At 45.6% G+C, this 17,569-nt stretch overlaps 1 protein-coding gene across 1 annotated transcript in view; it reads right to left on the bottom strand.

Moving 5' to 3' along the window:
- arhgef38 (Rho guanine nucleotide exchange factor 38) overlaps positions 1-17,569 on the bottom strand; it is a 91,948-nt gene that overhangs the window by 26,449 nt on the left and 47,930 nt on the right. Inside the window, exons 6-9 of the mRNA XM_043674467.2 lie at positions 11,516-11,715; positions 9,221-9,354; positions 8,053-8,157; positions 4,322-4,444 (exon numbers count right to left, since the gene is read on the bottom strand). Of these exons, the coding sequence (XP_043530402.2) occupies positions 4,322-4,444; positions 8,053-8,157; positions 9,221-9,354; positions 11,516-11,715 (562 nt within the window). The remainder of the gene's footprint in view (positions 1-4,321; positions 4,445-8,052; positions 8,158-9,220; positions 9,355-11,515; positions 11,716-17,569) is intronic.

The raw sequence follows: 17,569 nt of genomic DNA, 5'->3' as shown, positions 1-17,569 counted from the left end.
AGGCAGTATCGGGGCAGTGGGAAAGGGCACAGTGGGTCAGGCAGTATCGGGGCAGTGGGAAAGGGCACAGTGGGTCAGGGAATATCGGGGGGAACAGGAAAGGGCACAGTGGGTCAGGGAGTATCGGGGGGAACAGGAAAGGGCACAGTGGGTCAGGGAATATCGGGGGGAACAGGAAAGAGCACAGTGGGTCAGGGAGTATCGGGGGGAACAGGAAAGGGCACAGTGGGTCAGGGAATATCGGGGGAAAGGGCACAGTGGGTCAGGCAGTATCAGGGGAACAGGAAAGGGCACAGTGGGTCAGGCAGTATCAGGGGAACAGGAAGGGCACAGTGGGTCAGGCAGAATCAGGGGGGAATGGGAAAGGGCACAGTGGGTCAGGGAGTATCGGGGGGAACAGGAAAGGGCACAGTGGGTCAGGGAATATCGGGGGCAGTGGGAAAGGCCACAGTGGGTCAGGCAGTATCAGGGGAACAGGAAGGGCACAGTGGGTCAGGCAGAATCAGGGGGGAATGGGAAAGGGCACAGTGGGTCAGGGAGTATCGGGGGGAACAGGAAAGGGCACAGTGGGTCAGGGAATATCGGGGGCAGTGGGAAAGGGCACAGTGGGTCAGGGAATAAGTGGGGGAATGGGAAAGGGTGCGGTGGGTCAGGCAGTATTGGGGGGAACGGGAAAGGACACAGTGGGTCCGGGAATATCTGGGGGAATGGGAAAGGGTGCGGTGGGTCAGGCAGTATTGGGGGGAACGGGAAAGGAACAGTGGGTCAGGCAGTAGCGGGGGGGGAAACGGGAAAGGACACAGTGGGTCAGGGAATATCAGGGGGGAATGGGAAAGGGCACAGTGGGTCAGGGAATATGAGGAGGGAACAGGAAATGGCACAGTGGGTCAGGCAGTATCGGGGGAAGTGGGAAAGGGCACAGTGGGTCAGGGAGTATCGGGGGCAACGGGAAAGGGCACATTGGGTCAGGCAGTATCAGGGGCAGTGGGAAAGGGCACAGTGGGTCAGGGAGTATCGGGGGGAACAGGAAAGGGCACAGTGGGTCAGGAAATATCGGGGGAAAGGGCACAGTGGGTCAGGCAGTATCAGGGGAGTGGGAAAGGGCACAGTGGACCAGGGAATATCGGGGGAGTGGGAGCTGCTTACTCCATGTCGATGGGAGCGGGGAGGGGGCTGTGGGAAGGTTGAACTGACCATAGCACCGTGGTACCAGGAGCTGTGCAAGAGGGGAGAGAAAACTGAAATGTAATTGTAATCAGGATAGGATAGTCAGAGAATGGAAACTGTTCTCAGTGGCCAGGATTGAGAGTCTCGAAGGCTGTGTTGCCTGCCTGCTGCCCGGGTTCAGGGTATCTCATCTGGGCTGCAGAGGAGCTTGGAGTGGGAGGGGAAAAATCCAGTTGTCGTGATCCACGGATGCACCAGCAGTGTAGGTAGAAAGAGGAAAGTGGTTCTGCTGAGGGAATATTAGCAGCTAAATTTAAAAAAAAACAGAACCACAAAGGTAGCATCCTCCAGGTAACTCCCTGAGCCACCAGCAAATTAACGTAAGATTAAAGATGTAAATGTGTGGCTCAAAGATTGATGTCAGAGAAACAGGTTTGAATTCATGGGGTATTGGCCCCAGTACTGGGTAAGGAGGGAGCTGTTCAGATGGGACGGGCTCCACTTAATCAGACTGGGACCAGAAACTTGGCGAATCCCATAACTAGGACTGTGGATAAGGTTTCAAACGATATAGTAGGGGCAAGGGTTCCGTTCCATGGAAAGTTAAAGGGGGAGGAGTCAGCAGAGTTAAAATTTTGAGAACAAGTAATAGGAGAGGGCAAGGGTCAGGAATCTAACTTCATGCACAGCAGATAATGAGACAATGAGAAGGGAGGCAGTCAATGCAGGACTGAGGGTGTTGCACTTAAATGAATGTGGAATCCAAAACAAGGGTCAATGAGCTTGTAGCGTAGACTGAAATTGGCAGGTTGTGGGTATCACAGAGATGTGACTGCAAGGGGATCAGAGCAAGGAACTAAATATCCATGAATACGTGTCCTATCAAAAGGATGGGCAGATAGAAGGGGAGGGTGGGGTTGCCTCGTTAGTAAGAAATGAAATTAAATTGATTGCAATAAATCATATAGAGTCGGGAGTCATAGAATCTGTGTGAGTAGATTCGAGGAACTGCAAAGGGAAAAAGACCCCGATGAGAGTTATGTACAGGCCTCCATGCAGTAGTCAGGATGTAGGACAGACCAAACATCAGGAGATAGAAAAGGCATGTAAGAAAGGTACTATTACAATACTCATGGGGGAGTTCAATGTGCAGTTGGACTGGAAAATTAGATCGGTAGTGGATTTCGAGAAAAGGAATTTGTGGTGTTTGTAATGTGGTTTTTTTTTTGGAGCAGCTTGTGGTTGGGCCCACAAGGGAACGGGTACTTCTGGATTTGGTGATCTGTAATGAGGCAGACTGGATTAGGGAGCTGAAGGTGATGGAACCCCTGAGGGGCAGTGACGATAACGTGACAGAGTTCACCGTGCAGTTTGACAGGGAGAAGCTGGAATTCGATGGAATGGTATTACAATTGAGTAAAGGGAACGACAAAGACATGAGGGAGGAGCTGGCCAGAGTTAATTGGAAGGGAGCCTAACCGGGAAGACGGTAGAGCAGCGATGGCAGGAGTTTCTGGGGGTAATTTGAGAGGCACAGCAGAAGTTCATCCCAACAAAGACGAAACGTACTAATGGAAGGATGAGGCAACCATGCCTGACAAGGGAAGTCTGGGAGAACATAAAAGCATAAGAGAAAGCATACAATGTGGTGAAGATTAGTGGGAAGCCTTTAAAAACCAGCAGAGGATAACTGGACGAGCATGAGAACTGGGGAGGAAGATGAACTATCAGAAGAAGCTAGCTAGTTTCAAAAAAAGACTGTAGCAGAGTTGTTTACATCTCTGAAAAGTAAGAGGGAGGTAACAGTGGACATTGGACTGTTTAAAAAATGAACTGAAGAAGCAGAAACAATGATCAAAGAAATGGCAGAGGAAGTGAGCTGATATTTTGCATCACTTTTCACTCATCAGCCATGATTGAATGGCAAAGCAAACTCAATGGGCTGAATGGCCTAATATGGCCTCTATATCTTACCATCTTATAACCTTCAACCTTTCCTGCCTTTTCTCTATAAACCTCAATTTCTTCACTGATTAAAAATCTATCAATCTCAGTCTTGAATATACTTATGACACAGCCTTGACAGCCCTCTGTGGTAAAGAATTCCACAGATACACTCCTCTTGAGAGGGAAAAAAAAACTCCTCCCTATCTCTATCTTAAATGTCCAACCCCTTGTCCTGAGATGATGCTGTCTGGTCCCTGGACTCTCCCACACGGGGAAACAACCTCTCCACATTGACCCTGACAAGTTTCCTAAGAATCTCATTTATTTCAATAAGGTCACTCCTCATGGATTGCAGGACCAATCTACCTAACCTTTCCTCATGAGACGGGGGGTGGGGGAGGCCATTCAGCCCCTTGCCCTGGCATTGAATCAGTTCTAACTGAAGGAGGGAGTTCAATGACCAGCAGTAGCTCTTGATGCTGAAGTGATTGAGTGTTCTGTTCCTCCATTTTAACATAATCACTAAGATAATCATGCATTAAAAATAGTAGCCCACAGTAATCTGGCACAAAACCAATGACTAAAATGGTCAAAGGCAGGTCACATTCTCACAGGGTTTCTAGGTGCCAGGGCCTAGTCCTCGTGGTCTAATCCCAATATCTTCTACTTCCAACCAATCTGTGCACTTCAACAGTTCTCTCCAGAATCACTCATTTAACCTTAAGTCAAAATACTTCAGGAAAATGAAGAAAACGTGAACAATATTACATAATAATCCTTGGCTTTTTCTCCTTGTCTTTTTTTGTTGTTGATTAGATTAGATTTCTTACAGTGTGGAAACAGGCCCTTCAGCCCAACAAGTCCACACCGACCCTCCAAAGAGTAACCCATCCAGACCCATTCCAGGTACATTTACCCCTGAGTAATGCATAATTCACTTGACCTGCACATTTTTGGATATGGGAGGAAACCCACACAGACACGGGGAGAACATGTAAACTCCACACAGTTGCCCAAGGCTGGAATTGAACCCAGGACACTGGCACTGTGAGGCAGCAGTGCTCACCACTGAGCCACCTGCGCTGCACCTTTACTCCCAGCATTGTTCAGGAGATTAACATTTAATTCCCAGTGACTTCACGAATGCTCCAAGAGGATCTGGCAGCTGAAACATGAAGAAAATTCTCAGATCAGATCCGGTACTTACAAAACTTTCAAAGGAATGTTGGTAGGTCTTCAATTCCTGAAGAGAGTCACCGTTGTTGTGGTTGCAATCCTGAACAATCCTCTGAAGGCTGTGCACATTCTGGACAGCTAGTAACATGCCTTCCTGAGCAAGAAAAGATTCAACAATAATTCTCAAATATCAGGACAGAAAACACAAATAATGATGGTGAACAAGGAGAAAGGTTAGACTGAAGTCCTGTCAGACAGAGGAACAGAACTTTATCAAGGTGGGCATCCCTGGGAGAGATGTGCCACATGAAAATTAAACAAAGAACTGCAGATGCTGGATATATGAAATAAAAACAGACATTCTTGAAAAAAATCAGCAGGTCTGGCAGTATCTATGGGAAGAAAGCAGAATTAGCATTTTGAGTTGGCTGACTCCTCATCAAAACCTGTTTTATGGTACAACAATAATTATTCCTTGGTTCAAAAGAATTTTAACAAAATAAGGTTCAAGAATGAAAGGTGGGCTAGGCTGTGGGCAGTTCATATTAAAAATTTGAGGGTGACTGTATCACAGATACTAGGCCCTGAGTTTTGGAATTTGTCAGATTTGTGGAACTGATCACCAGCAGTTTGTGATTACAGTCAGGTGATGTCACCAATCCTCATTTCTATTTAGAGTCTAAGGGTCAATACTTGTTTGGTCAACTGGTCATAGAGTCACAGAGATGTACAGCACGAAAACAGACCCTTCGGTCAACCCGTCCATGCCGACCAGATATCCCAACCCAATCTAGTCCCACCTGCCAGCACACGGCCCCTATCCCTCCAAACCCTTCCTATTCATATACTCATCCAGGTGCCTCTTAAATGTTACAATTGCACCAGCCTTCACCACTTTCTCTGGCAGCTCATTCCATACACGTACCACCCTCTGCATGAAAAAATTGCCCCTTTCCCCTCTTTTCCCTCTCACCCTAAACCTATGCCATCTAGTTCTGGACTCCCCTACCCCAAGGAAGACCCTATCCTATCCATGCCCCTCATGATTTTATAATTCGGAGATGCTGGTGTTGGACTGGGGTGTACAAAGTTAAAAATCACACAACACCGGGTTATAGTCCAACAGGTTTAATTGGAAGCACACTAGCTTTCGGAGCAACGCACTATCACCTGATGAAGGAGCGTCGCTCCGAAAGCTAGTGCTTCCAATTAAACCTGTTGGACTATAACCTGGTGTTGTGTGATTTTTAACCATGATTTTATAAGCCTCTATAAGGTCACCCCTCAGCCTCCGACGCTCCAGGGAAAATACCCCCAGCCTGTTCAGCCTCTCCCTATAGCTCAAACCCTCCAACCCTGGCAACATCCATGTAAATCTTTTCTGAACCCTTTCAAGTTTCACAATATCCTTCCAATAGCTGCAATGAGTTAGTTCTATTTAATAACTAAGAGTAAGTTTATCAGAAATGACACATTAGGATCTAGAGCTGAACACAGGGTTCTTGTGATGCAGTGGCAGGAGGCCTGTGTTCAAGACCACCTACTCCAGAGGTGTGTCATAACACCCCTGAATAGAGTGATCACAATATAGCCCTGTAGGGCTGAACTTCTGCTTTTGCCATTCAACATAATGGGACTTCATTAGATCAGTTGGAGCCTAATACATTCTGCAATATTAATAATTTTAAAACTATTACATGAAACAGCACTCTCTCCAACATTTTCTCACCTCACCCCTCTCCCCCCTCCCCCAAATCACCACGTCCCCCATATCCTCTCAGGTACGGAAATACATGAACATTTACCACTACCACACCAGCCCTAATCATGGAAGATGACTACTCCGTCAAAACAAATACCATTTTCCTTGTAGTTTTCGACCAGGCTCTTCCTTGTTTCTAATTTTATCCTAAACTCTGATGTTTCTTGATTAGATTAGATTCCCTACAGTGTGGAAACAGGCCATTTGGCCCAACATGTCCACACTCACTATCCAAGGAGTAACCCACCACCCCCCCCCCCATGACTAATGTACCTAACAACTATGGACAATTCACCTAATCTGCACATCTTTGAAATGTGTAAGGAAACCGGAGCACCCGGAGGAAACCCGCACAGACACGGGGAGAATGTGCAAACTCCACACAGTCAGTGGCTGGAATCGAGCCTAGGACCCTGGCGCTGTGAGGCAGCAGTGCTAACCACTGAGCCACCATGCTGCCCTGTGCTGCTGCTGCTATGTTGGTCTGGCCTCCATGGAATAGCTTGTAGCTTATCTCCGTTTTGTTCAGGTGAATCATTATTCTCGATCTGCTGACTGACCTGTGTTGACACATGTAATTCTTAATAACACCCTGTTCGGTAGGTTAGGTATCTTCATTCATTCACTCTCTGTGGGTATCTTCCTGGTGAACTTGATATTCCATGGTCGTAGTCCTGGAGAAGTGCTGCTTATATATGACCATAAGACATAGGAGCAGAAATTCGGCCATTTGGCCCATCGAGCCTGCTCTGCCATTCTCCTGCTTTCTCCCCATAACCCTTGATCCCCTTGATACTCAAGAACCTATCTATCTCCATCTTAAATGTACTCAATGACCTGGCCTCCACAGCCTTCTGTGGCAATGAATTCCATAGATTCCCCACTCTCTAACTGAAGAAGTTTCTCCTTCTCTCCGTTCTAAAAGGGTCTTCCCTTTACTCTAAGACTATGCCCTCGGGTCCTAGTCTCTCCTACTAACAGAAACATCTTCCCAACATCGACTTTGTCCAAGCTATTCAGTATGCTGCATGTTTCAATGACATTCCCCCTTATCCTTCTAAACTCCATGAGTATAGACCCAGAGTCCTCAAACGTTCCTCATATGTTAAGTTGTTCATTCCTGGGACCATTCTCATGAACCTCCTCTGAACACACTCCAAGGCCAGTACATCCTTCCTGAGACATGGGGTCCAAAACTGCGCATAATACTCCAAATTCTCCACATATCACTGTCTTTTGTCATTGCTGATTATTTATTGTAGGATAAAAAGATTGAACTCAAATTTTTGTACTTGAGCTTTTGAACTGGTGTTGGCTCATCAACTGCAATCAAAGTAAAACCTGCTGTCTCAGTCTGTTCAGTGACCTGTTCTGCTGTCCCCACAACCTCAGCTGAAGATTAGCCAATGACCTCTGGCTGGTTGCACTGCTCATTTTTGTTCTCAGCATTAGCTTCTCATGGCTAACTTTGCAGCAATTTCATCCTTTGGCTCTTCTTTGATGCTGGCAGAATGGAAAACACTTCCCTGCAGTCCTGTGAAGTCCGCTGATAGTATGAAACAATTCTCTTCACCAACGTAGATGGTTTCAATAGATTCCTTCTTACTTTTGTGCTACGTCTGGGAAGCCCAACAAAATCTTCTACCCATTCACGCATCTGTGCACATTGATCATAAAGTCCTGCCCAAGCAAATTCATTCAAAGCTCTGCTCAGACCCAATAACAGGAACTTTGCTGATGAAATGTTCTTTTTGTCATCTTTCATTTTATTCTTAACATTTTTCTAACTTAGTAGTAAAGTTTACTCCACACAATGCATAAAATTTATCATCTTTCCAGTCTTCATGTATGTTTCCACAGACGAAGACACAGCTCAGTTCCTGATAACTTACACATGAAACAGATGCAAAAAGTGGCTGTCATTCTGTAATTACAGTCACCAAAACAAACCTGGGAAAAATGTTGTGAATAATCAACTCAATAACAACATTGACCCTTACCTGAATGTTTTGATGGTAACAGAAAGTATTCTTTGCACAGAGTCTCACAGCCTTTTCCAGGTTTCGAAATATTTTCTCCTCTCTATCGAATGTCTCATCTTTGACCTGTAAATAACCAAATGCAGTTTGCAGTTTAGATTTAGATTAGATTACAGTGTGGATTACAGTTTATGAAAACACACACAAACATCTTGCTTCCAACTTGCCAATAGATAAGCCATTACCACTTCAGTTACAGATTTTCAGCCTACCCAGTGGGAAACAACATTTGCAAGTCAATCTCAAACCATCAAGGTGCCATGGCTTACCAGTGCTTCCCTGTTGCCAATCTGTGTGGTTTCAGCTAGTTAAACTCCAGCAGTGCATGCAAGCAAACTAAGACCAGACCTCTGCTGGGATGGGTGCTGATGATGGTGTCTGGGGCATGGTGTACAAAGGCTGATTCCAGGAGGATGACCATGTGATGAGGATAGCTGTGGGACCCTTCTCCCAGTTTTGACACAAGCCCCAGATGTAAGTAAGGAGGATGTGGTCGGATTCAACGGGGCTGTGTTTGCAGTTCTTGGTTCCTGTGCTTAGGTTGGTGCTAGGTGTTCTGTCCAATTCAATTCCTTTCTTTCGACTTAGCGGTGGTTTTGATACAACTGAGTGGTCTGCTGGGCCATTTCAGAGGGCAGTTAGGAGGTAATATTGTGGATCTGTTGTAGTCCACACTGGGTAAGGACAGCAGAAGTTAGTTAACCTAAAGGTTACACCCAATCATTACACAGTCACCATCAGACTAGCTTTTAGTTCAGAGTTTATGGAATTCAAATTCCACTGTTTGCCATAGCACAATTCAAACCCAGGACCCCAGAATTAGCCTGAGGTTCTGGATTAGCAAAACCATTTTGGCCACAGCACTTGTTCAGAAACAGGACATCAGAAATTTGCTGCGATGAAGGAGGTGCAAGTCCAACATGGCATTTGGAATAGTTGAATCTAGAATATATCGAAGCCAAGGCTGGGAGTGTTTTCTGCAGCACACAGGCTGAGACAGAGATAGGCGCTATTATAGAGGTGGACGTAGATAATCTTGTGACAACGAGGATATGGAGTCAAAACACAGTTGAGGATTAAATTGATCTAGTGTTTAAAATGCTCACAATGTTAATAACAAGGAAAATACCTGCAGCTCCCCCCAGGTCAGGATCTTCAAGTGACTGGTGACACGGTTGGATTTTTTCCTAATTGATCGAATGTTCACCTTGGACAGCTTGTCCCTTAGAGACTCATCTTCGTCACTTTTCTTGTATTTCATCACTGAAGGAACAAGGTGCAAGTGGAGCAAATTAGTCTGACTGCAGAAAATATTCATTGCGTGAGGCTCTCTTGTGGTCCAGTGGCAGTGTCCCTATCACTGGACTAGGATGTCCAGGTTCAATCTCACCTAATCCAGAGGTGTGAAGTAATATTCCTGAACAGGTTGTTCGGAAAGCAAAGTTATAATTATGTGTCTCCTTGTGGCGCAGAGATACAGGTAGCATCCCTATCCCTGAACCGGGAGGTTAGGGTGTAATAACCTCTCTGAACAGGCTATTAGGGAAAATAGGTTAAATAATGAACAACGTTAATCATGAGGGGCACTTGTGATAGTGACCCTGCCTCTGACCCAGGAAACCTGGGTTCAAGGCCCACCTGTTCTGAAGGTACATAATAACATCTCTGAATGAGCTGATGAGAAAACAAGTTTTGTAGAACTGCTTTTGAAAGTTTAGTTCTCGAAGAATATGTCATGGGTGGTCTCTCCCTCTCTGATGCATTACTCAATGTTTGCCTCTGCTACATGATTAGTTTTAAGTGATTACCTCCAGAACATTTGGTAAAATTTCATCATTGTTGAACACATATTGCAGGTGAAGCGTAGAAGCTAAACGCTCAATACAGCAGCAGCGTTTCACACTATTGTCTACTTTGTTCAAACATAGTCAGGTCTCAAAATTATTAAGAGTTATATCTACAATTGGAATCCACTATTTTGCATCTAGCTCAATCTTCAAAAGCTGATCTTCAGCCAACCACCAAAAGCTGAACAAAAGCCAAATGCGAACTTTTAATTCATAATTACTTACTATTATATATCATAAAAATGTAAACACAAAAAGGACTGAACTGCTCAGTATCCACTGGCACATCGCCAGGTTTTGGAAAGGTCAGGATACAAAAACTGGACTTGCCCACTCTTCTCCCAGGTTAGCACACAGTGCGACTCTCCAGGTTTTACCATTCTCCTAGCCCAGGTTTCAGGTTAAAGCATTGCCTCCTCCATTGGTTATGTCACTGAGGTTGCTCTTGGGGTTATAGTTGATCCAAAATTTGCACTCGTTTCCCAGCAGAAAGGGCTAAAGCTACACTCTCTTTCTCTAACTGTTTAGATGTTTAGACAAGTTTTCTGGGAACAAAGTTCCAAATGGGATTTTACTTTGCACTGAATTAATTTCACAGCTGCTTCTGCAAGGGTCAACCTGTAAACTGTATACATTTACAATCTGGAGGAATGTGGGTGAGGACATCCGCAAAACATGTGGGGTCTTCCCTTCAGTACGACAATGTGCCAACCCTGGTCCAGTCCAGGGTGTGGGGATAATGGGAGGGATGAGAAAAGCAGGTAGACACCGGGGATAAAACCAAGGGCAGGGGACACCGCGGATGGTTCCGGAAATCCCAGCTGCCGGGGAAACGAGCAGAAGAGTGGTGTTAAATAAAAACCGAAAGGATGCAGATGCTGTAAGTCAGAGACAAAAATAGAAGTGGCTGGAAAAACTCAACAAGTGGCAGCATCTGTGGAGAGAAATCAGAGTTAATGTTTCAGATGGAGTCACCCTTCCTCAGAACTGATGGTAGCTAGGAAAATGTAGGCTTATATTTAGAAGATAGGGTGGGGGGAGGGGGTAAGGAGTAAATGATGGGTGGGGATAGAGCCCAAAGAAAGGGAAGAGCAGCTGGACAGACAAAGGAGTGGATCACAATCTGACCAGGAAGATGAAGAGCTGTTAATGGGGACAGTAAGTGTGTGTAATAGCAGACTGTGATAACAAGGCTTGGTGTGTGTGGATTGGGATAAGGACATGGGAGAGCCAAAGCCCTCAAGTTATTGAACTCGATATTGAGTCCAGAATGCTGCAGGACCCCAAAGCAGAAAATGAGAAGCTCTGTGTTAGTGGATATGCCTCCGTACGTAAATCCACTGACAAGCTTCTGGGAAGTCACATTGATCTGTTTCCACATTGGTTTGTTTGCTACCAATTGAATCACACAAAAGCTTTTCTAAACATGTTTGTATAAAATAGTCTCCTCTGTTAGGCTTTGGATGGTAATTACCACATCTGGCTGTATGTTGGCAACTTGCTCACTCAAAAAACCCACGATCAATAACTCCCTTTCATGTTGAAGAATTTACAACGATGAACAGCAATGATCTTACCGAGATCTTTCCTCCTTTTGAACTCATTAATGTTCACGTTGATTTGCCTCACCGCTGCTAATGCATCTCCAACTGGTTTATGATCCGCATGCAACTCTGGGGTGGATTTGTAAAGCTCACTCAATAGCAGCGGGTATTTCATCACCCGTTGCACAGGCTTAATAAGCAGCGATCCCATATCCAACAAGGTGGATTTCCCTCTAGAAACAGGGACAGAAAGAGATACTCATCATTCCTACTTACAAACAATCAGAACCAACGTTTTATAACATGCTGAATATCTAGGGACACTGGGCCTGGAGTAGATCACTCAATCTCTTGAGGTGTTTTATGATAATAAGCTGATATCATTTCCCTATTTTCTACGTTTGTGGCAGAGGTTAGCTCTTTAGTCTTCCATGGGACGCATGCATCCCTGGCTAAGCCAGCACAGGGTGGCATGGTAACTCAGTGGTTAGCACTGCTGCTTCACAGTGCCAGGTTCGATTCCGGCCTCGGGTGACTGTCAGTGTGGAGTTTGCACATTCTCCCCATATCTGTGTGGGTTTACTCCCACAATCCAAAGATGTACAGGTTAGGTGGAATGGCCATGGGAAGTTGCCCATAGTGTTCAGGGACGTGCAGGCTAGGTGGGCCCCCATCCACCCACTGTACTCTTTGCTACCTTCCCTCACTCTCCTCCCTGACCTATCACCTTCATCCCCACCCCACTCACCTATTGTACTCTATGCTACTTTCTCCCCACCCCCACCCTCCTCTCATTTATCTCTCCACCCTTCAGGCACTCTGCCTGTATTCCTGATGAAGGGCTTTTGCCCAAAACGTCGATTTTACTGCTCCTCAGATGCTGCCTGAACTGCTATGCTTTTCTAGCACCACTAATCCAGGCTAGGTGGGTCAGCCACAAGCAGTGCAGCGTTACAGAGAAAGGGTGGGATTTTTTTTTTGGAGGGTTGCTGTGGATTCGATGGACCAAATGGCCTGCTTCTGCACTGTAAGGATTCTATGATTTGTTGCCCTTCATCAACTGCCCTTAAACTGAGTGGCTTGTCAGTCATTTCAGAGGACATTTAGAAGTTCACCCCATTGTTGTGGGTCTGGAGTCACATTATGGCTAGAGGGGCTAAGAAAAGCAGATTTCCTTCCCTAAAAGGCATTAGTGAACCAGATGGGCATTTACAACAATTGCTGGTCATTTCAAGCTCATTATCACTGAGACTAATTTCCAATTCTGGATTCCAGGGTGGTTAAGAGAGTGAAAGAAAGGAGAATAACCTCAAAGTGCGAACTAGCCTCTGCAGGAGTGATGTCTGGAAATGTGACTCTTCATAAACGAGTGTGAAAATCTGGAATTCTCCCTCTCTAGAAAAGGTCGTCTGCAATAATCCTCAGAGTGTACAATATAGCCAACATCCCAGAAATAGCTACGAATCAGGAAATGGAAGGGAGGAACTAAACAAGGTTACAATCACTCGGGAAGTGAGACTGAAGTAAATTGTTGGAGCTGTGGGCTGATATGTCACTGGATCCTGACGGACACTGTCCGAGGGTGTAAAGAAGAGTGGTTAGCCTGGTAGTTTAAACATTGGTTGTAATTTTCCAAGGTTCTCTTGATTCGGGAATGTGCCATTAAATTGGAAACTAACAGTTGTAACTCCTTTATTCAAAAAGGGAGGTAACTAGAGATCAGGGAGTTATTGGTCACTTAGCTTCACATTTATCAGGAGGAAAATGTTATGAACCTGTAATTAAATGAGTGAATGCAGGGCATTTAGAAAAATTCTACATAATCAGGCAGCCAATATGGTTTTGTGAAAAGGAAATCATTTTAATCATTTTGTGTAGTTCTGTGAAGTAGTGACATCTGTATAAAGGGGAACCAGTGGATTTTTTTAAATTTGTTTTATTATTGTCACATATACCTATGTACAGTGAAAAATTTGAGCGATCCATTCACAACTCTAATAACAGTAGGGATGAAGCTGTTCCTGAACCTGTCGGTGCATGTCTTGAGCTTTTGTATCTTCTGCCCAATGGAATAGGTTAGAGGAGATTATAACTAGAGTGGGATCATGTTCATAGAATCCCTACAGTGCGGAAACAGGCCCTTCGGTCCAACAAGTCCACACCAATCCTCCAAAAAGTAACCCACCCAGACCCATTCCCCTACCCTATTATTCTACATTTAACCCTAACTAATACACCTAATCTTCACATCCCCAAACACTATGAGCAACATAGCATGGTCAATTCACTTGACCTGCACATCTTTGGATTGTGGGAGGAAACCAGAGCACCCGGAGGAAACCCACACAGACACGGGGAGAATTTGCAAACTCCACACAGACAGTCACATAAGGCTGGAATCGAACCTGCGTCCCTGACATTGTGAGGCAGCAGTGCTAACCACTGAGCCACCGTGCTGCCCCTATTAGCTGCAGTCCTGAGGCAGTGAGAAGTGTAGATGGAGTTAGTGGATGGGAGGTTAGTTTGTGTGATGGACTGGGCTGTGTTCACAACTCTCTGTAGTTTCTTACGGTCCTGGGCAGAGCAGTTTGGCTAGTGTGGATGATGAAGGCATTTGGTATAAGCGGTAACATATTGGCTTTGATAAATGATTGAATAAACTAACAGAAAACTAAGAGTGGGCATAGTGGGCGGCACGGTGGCATAGTGGTTAGCACTGCTGCCTCACAGCGCCTGAGACCCGGGTTCAATTCCCGCCTCAGGCGACTGACTGTGTGGAGTTTGCACGTTCTCCCCGTGTCTGCATGGGTTTCCTCCGGGTGCTCCGGTTTCCTCCCACAGTCCAAAGATGTGCAGGGTCAGGTGAATTGGCCATGCTAAATTGTCTGTAGTGTTAGGTAAGGGGTAAATGTAGGGGTATGGGTGGGTTTCGCTTCGGCGGGTCGGTGTGGACTTGTTGGGCCGAAGGGCCTGTTTCCACACTGTAATGTAATCTAATGTAATCTAATCTAATCTAAATCTTATCTTCTTTCTACTTGGCATGATGTAACAAGTCTTGTGCCACAAAACTCAGTGCTGGGGGGCTTTCATTTTTTAATAACGTTTCATAATTAGAACTAGGGTCACCCATTTTAAAAGATGGTGAGGAAGGTTTATCCTTCCAGAGGATTGAGAATCCTTGGAATTTTTAAAAATGTAATTCATGTGACAAGGGCATCACTGGCTAGGACAGCCTTAAGAGTTAACCTCATTGCTGTAGGTCTGGAGTCACATGTAGGCCAGACCAGGTAAGGATGGCAGTTTCCTTCCCTGAAGGACATTAGTGAATCAGATGGGTTTTTCCAACAATCGACAATGGTCATCATTAGGCTTTTGATTCTGAGTATTTTTATTGAATTCAAATCCCACCATCTGCCGTGGTGTCTCTGCATTTACAGTCCAACAATAATAGCCTTAGGCCACTGCCTCCTCTGAGGGGAAGCTCTCTTCTTGAAAAGCGAATGGAAGCAGAGTCCTTGAACATGTTTAAGACAGAGGGGGATAGATTTCTTGTTAAGCAAGAGAGAGTGAAAGATTATTGGGGTAGGTAGGATGTGGAGTAATCAGATCAGACACGATCTTGTTAAATGGTTAAGCAGGCCCAATGGTACAAATGGCCCACTTGTGATCCTTATTGGAATGTTTTTAAGTTGTTGAGGATGGGATTCAATTGAAAATTTTGATAGAAATAAAACAAATCAATAGTTATCAGTTAATTCAATATTAAACAGATGTATGATCTGGAATGTTCTGCTTGAAAAGGCAGTGGAAAGAGATTTAATCGGAGTTTTCCAAAGGAAACTGGATAAATACTTTTAGGGAATAAAGCTTACAGGACTATATGGAAAGGGCAGGGGAGTGTGAAGAAATGAATAGCTCTTTTAAAGAGCCAGTAAGGCACAATGGGCTGAATGGCCTTGTTCTGTCCATGATTCAAACTGGCATATAGGTCGTACCTAATCAAGCTCTCTGGAAAATTTAAACACTTCACGGCCAACGAATTACTTTTTAAAAAAATCACTCCATCAAAATAAAGGGAAAGATGTTAACCAGAAGACTTCCACCTTTTTCTTTCAGTGGTGCATCTTTGATATATCTGAACAGTGTCTTGGCTTGAAGATTCATTTAATACACAGAATTTCTCACAATGCAGCACTCAGTTAGTGCCACACTGACTGAGTAGCCCACAGCTACCTAGACTACACCTCCTCCCACCCTGCACCCTGTAAAAATGCCATCCCATATTCCCAATTCCTTCATCTCCGCCGCATCTGTTCCCAGGAGGACCAGTTCTAATACTGAACAACCCAGATGGCCTCTTCTTCAAAGACCGCAATTTCTCCCCAGACATGGTCGACGATGCCCTCCACCGCATCTCCTCCACTTCCCGCACCTCGCCCTTGAGCCCCGCCCCTCCAACCGCCACCAGGACAGAACCCCACTGGTCCTCACCTACCACCCCACCAACCTCCATATACAGCGTATCATCCGCTGTCATTTCCGCCACCTCCAAACGGATATATTTCCCTCCCCTCCCCTATCAGCGTTCCGAAAAGACCACTCCCTCCGTGACTCCTTTGTCAGGTCCACACCCCCCACCAACCCAACCTCCACTCCTGGCACCTTCCCCTGCAACTGCAAGAAATGCAAAATTTGCGCCCACACCTCCCCCCTCGCTTCCCTCCAAGGCCCCAAGGGATCCTTCCATATCCGCCACAAATTCACCTGCACCTCCACATACATCATTTACTGCATCCACTGCACCCAATGTGGCCTCCTCTATATTGGGGAGACAGGCCGCCTATTTGCGGAACATTTCAGAGAACACCTCTGGGACACCCGGACCAACCAACCGAACCACCTCCAACTTCACTCCCCCTCCCACTCCACCAAGGACTTGCAGGCCCTTGGACTCCTCCATTGCCAGACCATAGCAACACGACGGCTGAAGGAAGAGCGCCTCATCTTCTGCCTAGGAACCCTCCAACCACAAGGGATGAACTCAGATTTCTCCAGTTTCCTCACTTCCCCTCCCTCCACTTTGTCTCAGTCCCAACCCTCGAACTCAGCACCACCTTCCTAACCTGCAATCTTCTTCCTGACCTCTCCGCCCCCACCCCCACTCCGGCCTATCACCCTCACCTTATCACCCTCACCTTAACCTCCTTCCACCTATCACATTTCCAATGCCCCTCCCCCAAGTCCCTCCTCCCTGCCTTTTATCTTAGCCTGCTTGGCACACTTTCCTCATTCCTGAAGAAAGGCTCATGCCCGAAACGTCGATTCTCCTGCTCTTTTGATGCTGCCTGACCTGCTGCACTTTTCCAGCAACACATTTTCAGCTCTGAGCAGCCTGGATCACAAGCTCAAGTCCTGCAGTGCAATTCAGGCTAATGCAGTGGGAAGGAGGTAAGCAACTAAGTAAGCCAGGCTTTCAACACCATCAATAAGATAGATTATTGGAATCTTGCTGTGCACAAAGGGGATATGATGGTAAAGCACTAATTTCATTGGACTAAATATCCAGAGACCGAGTAAAGCCCTGGGGCCATGGGTTCAAATCCCACCATGGAATGTCGATTCAACTTATAAATCCAGAACTGAAAGCTAGTCTCTGCCATGGTGACCATGAAATTGTCAACGATTGTTGTAAAAACCCATCTGGTTCACTAACGCCATTAGTGATGGAAATCGAGCAGCCTTACCTGGTCAGACCTACATGTGCCACCATATCCACATGTGGTTTACTTTCTGAACGGCCAAGCAAGCCACATTGCATCGAAGAATAAAAGACCACCTGATCTGCTACATTATAACAGTGACTACACTTCACGAGCTGTGTAGTAAAGTACAGGTTGTGAAAGGTGCTACATTAATTCTTGCATACATTTAACCTCTTTTGATTAGATTAGATTCCCTACAGTGCGGATACAGGCCTTCGACCCAACAAGTCCACAAGGAGTAACCCATCCAGACCCATTTCCCTCTGACTAATATGCCTAATACTATGGACAATTCAGCAATTCACCAGACCCTCACATTTTTGGA

This window comes from Chiloscyllium plagiosum, unplaced genomic scaffold, assembly GCF_037043375.1.
Source record: "Chiloscyllium plagiosum isolate Xiang-an unplaced genomic scaffold, Cpla_swu_hap1 HiC_scaffold_36, whole genome shotgun sequence".
NCBI lineage: Eukaryota > Metazoa > Chordata > Chondrichthyes > Orectolobiformes > Hemiscylliidae > Chiloscyllium > Chiloscyllium plagiosum.
This window is presented reverse-complemented; position numbering and strand designations above follow the sequence as displayed.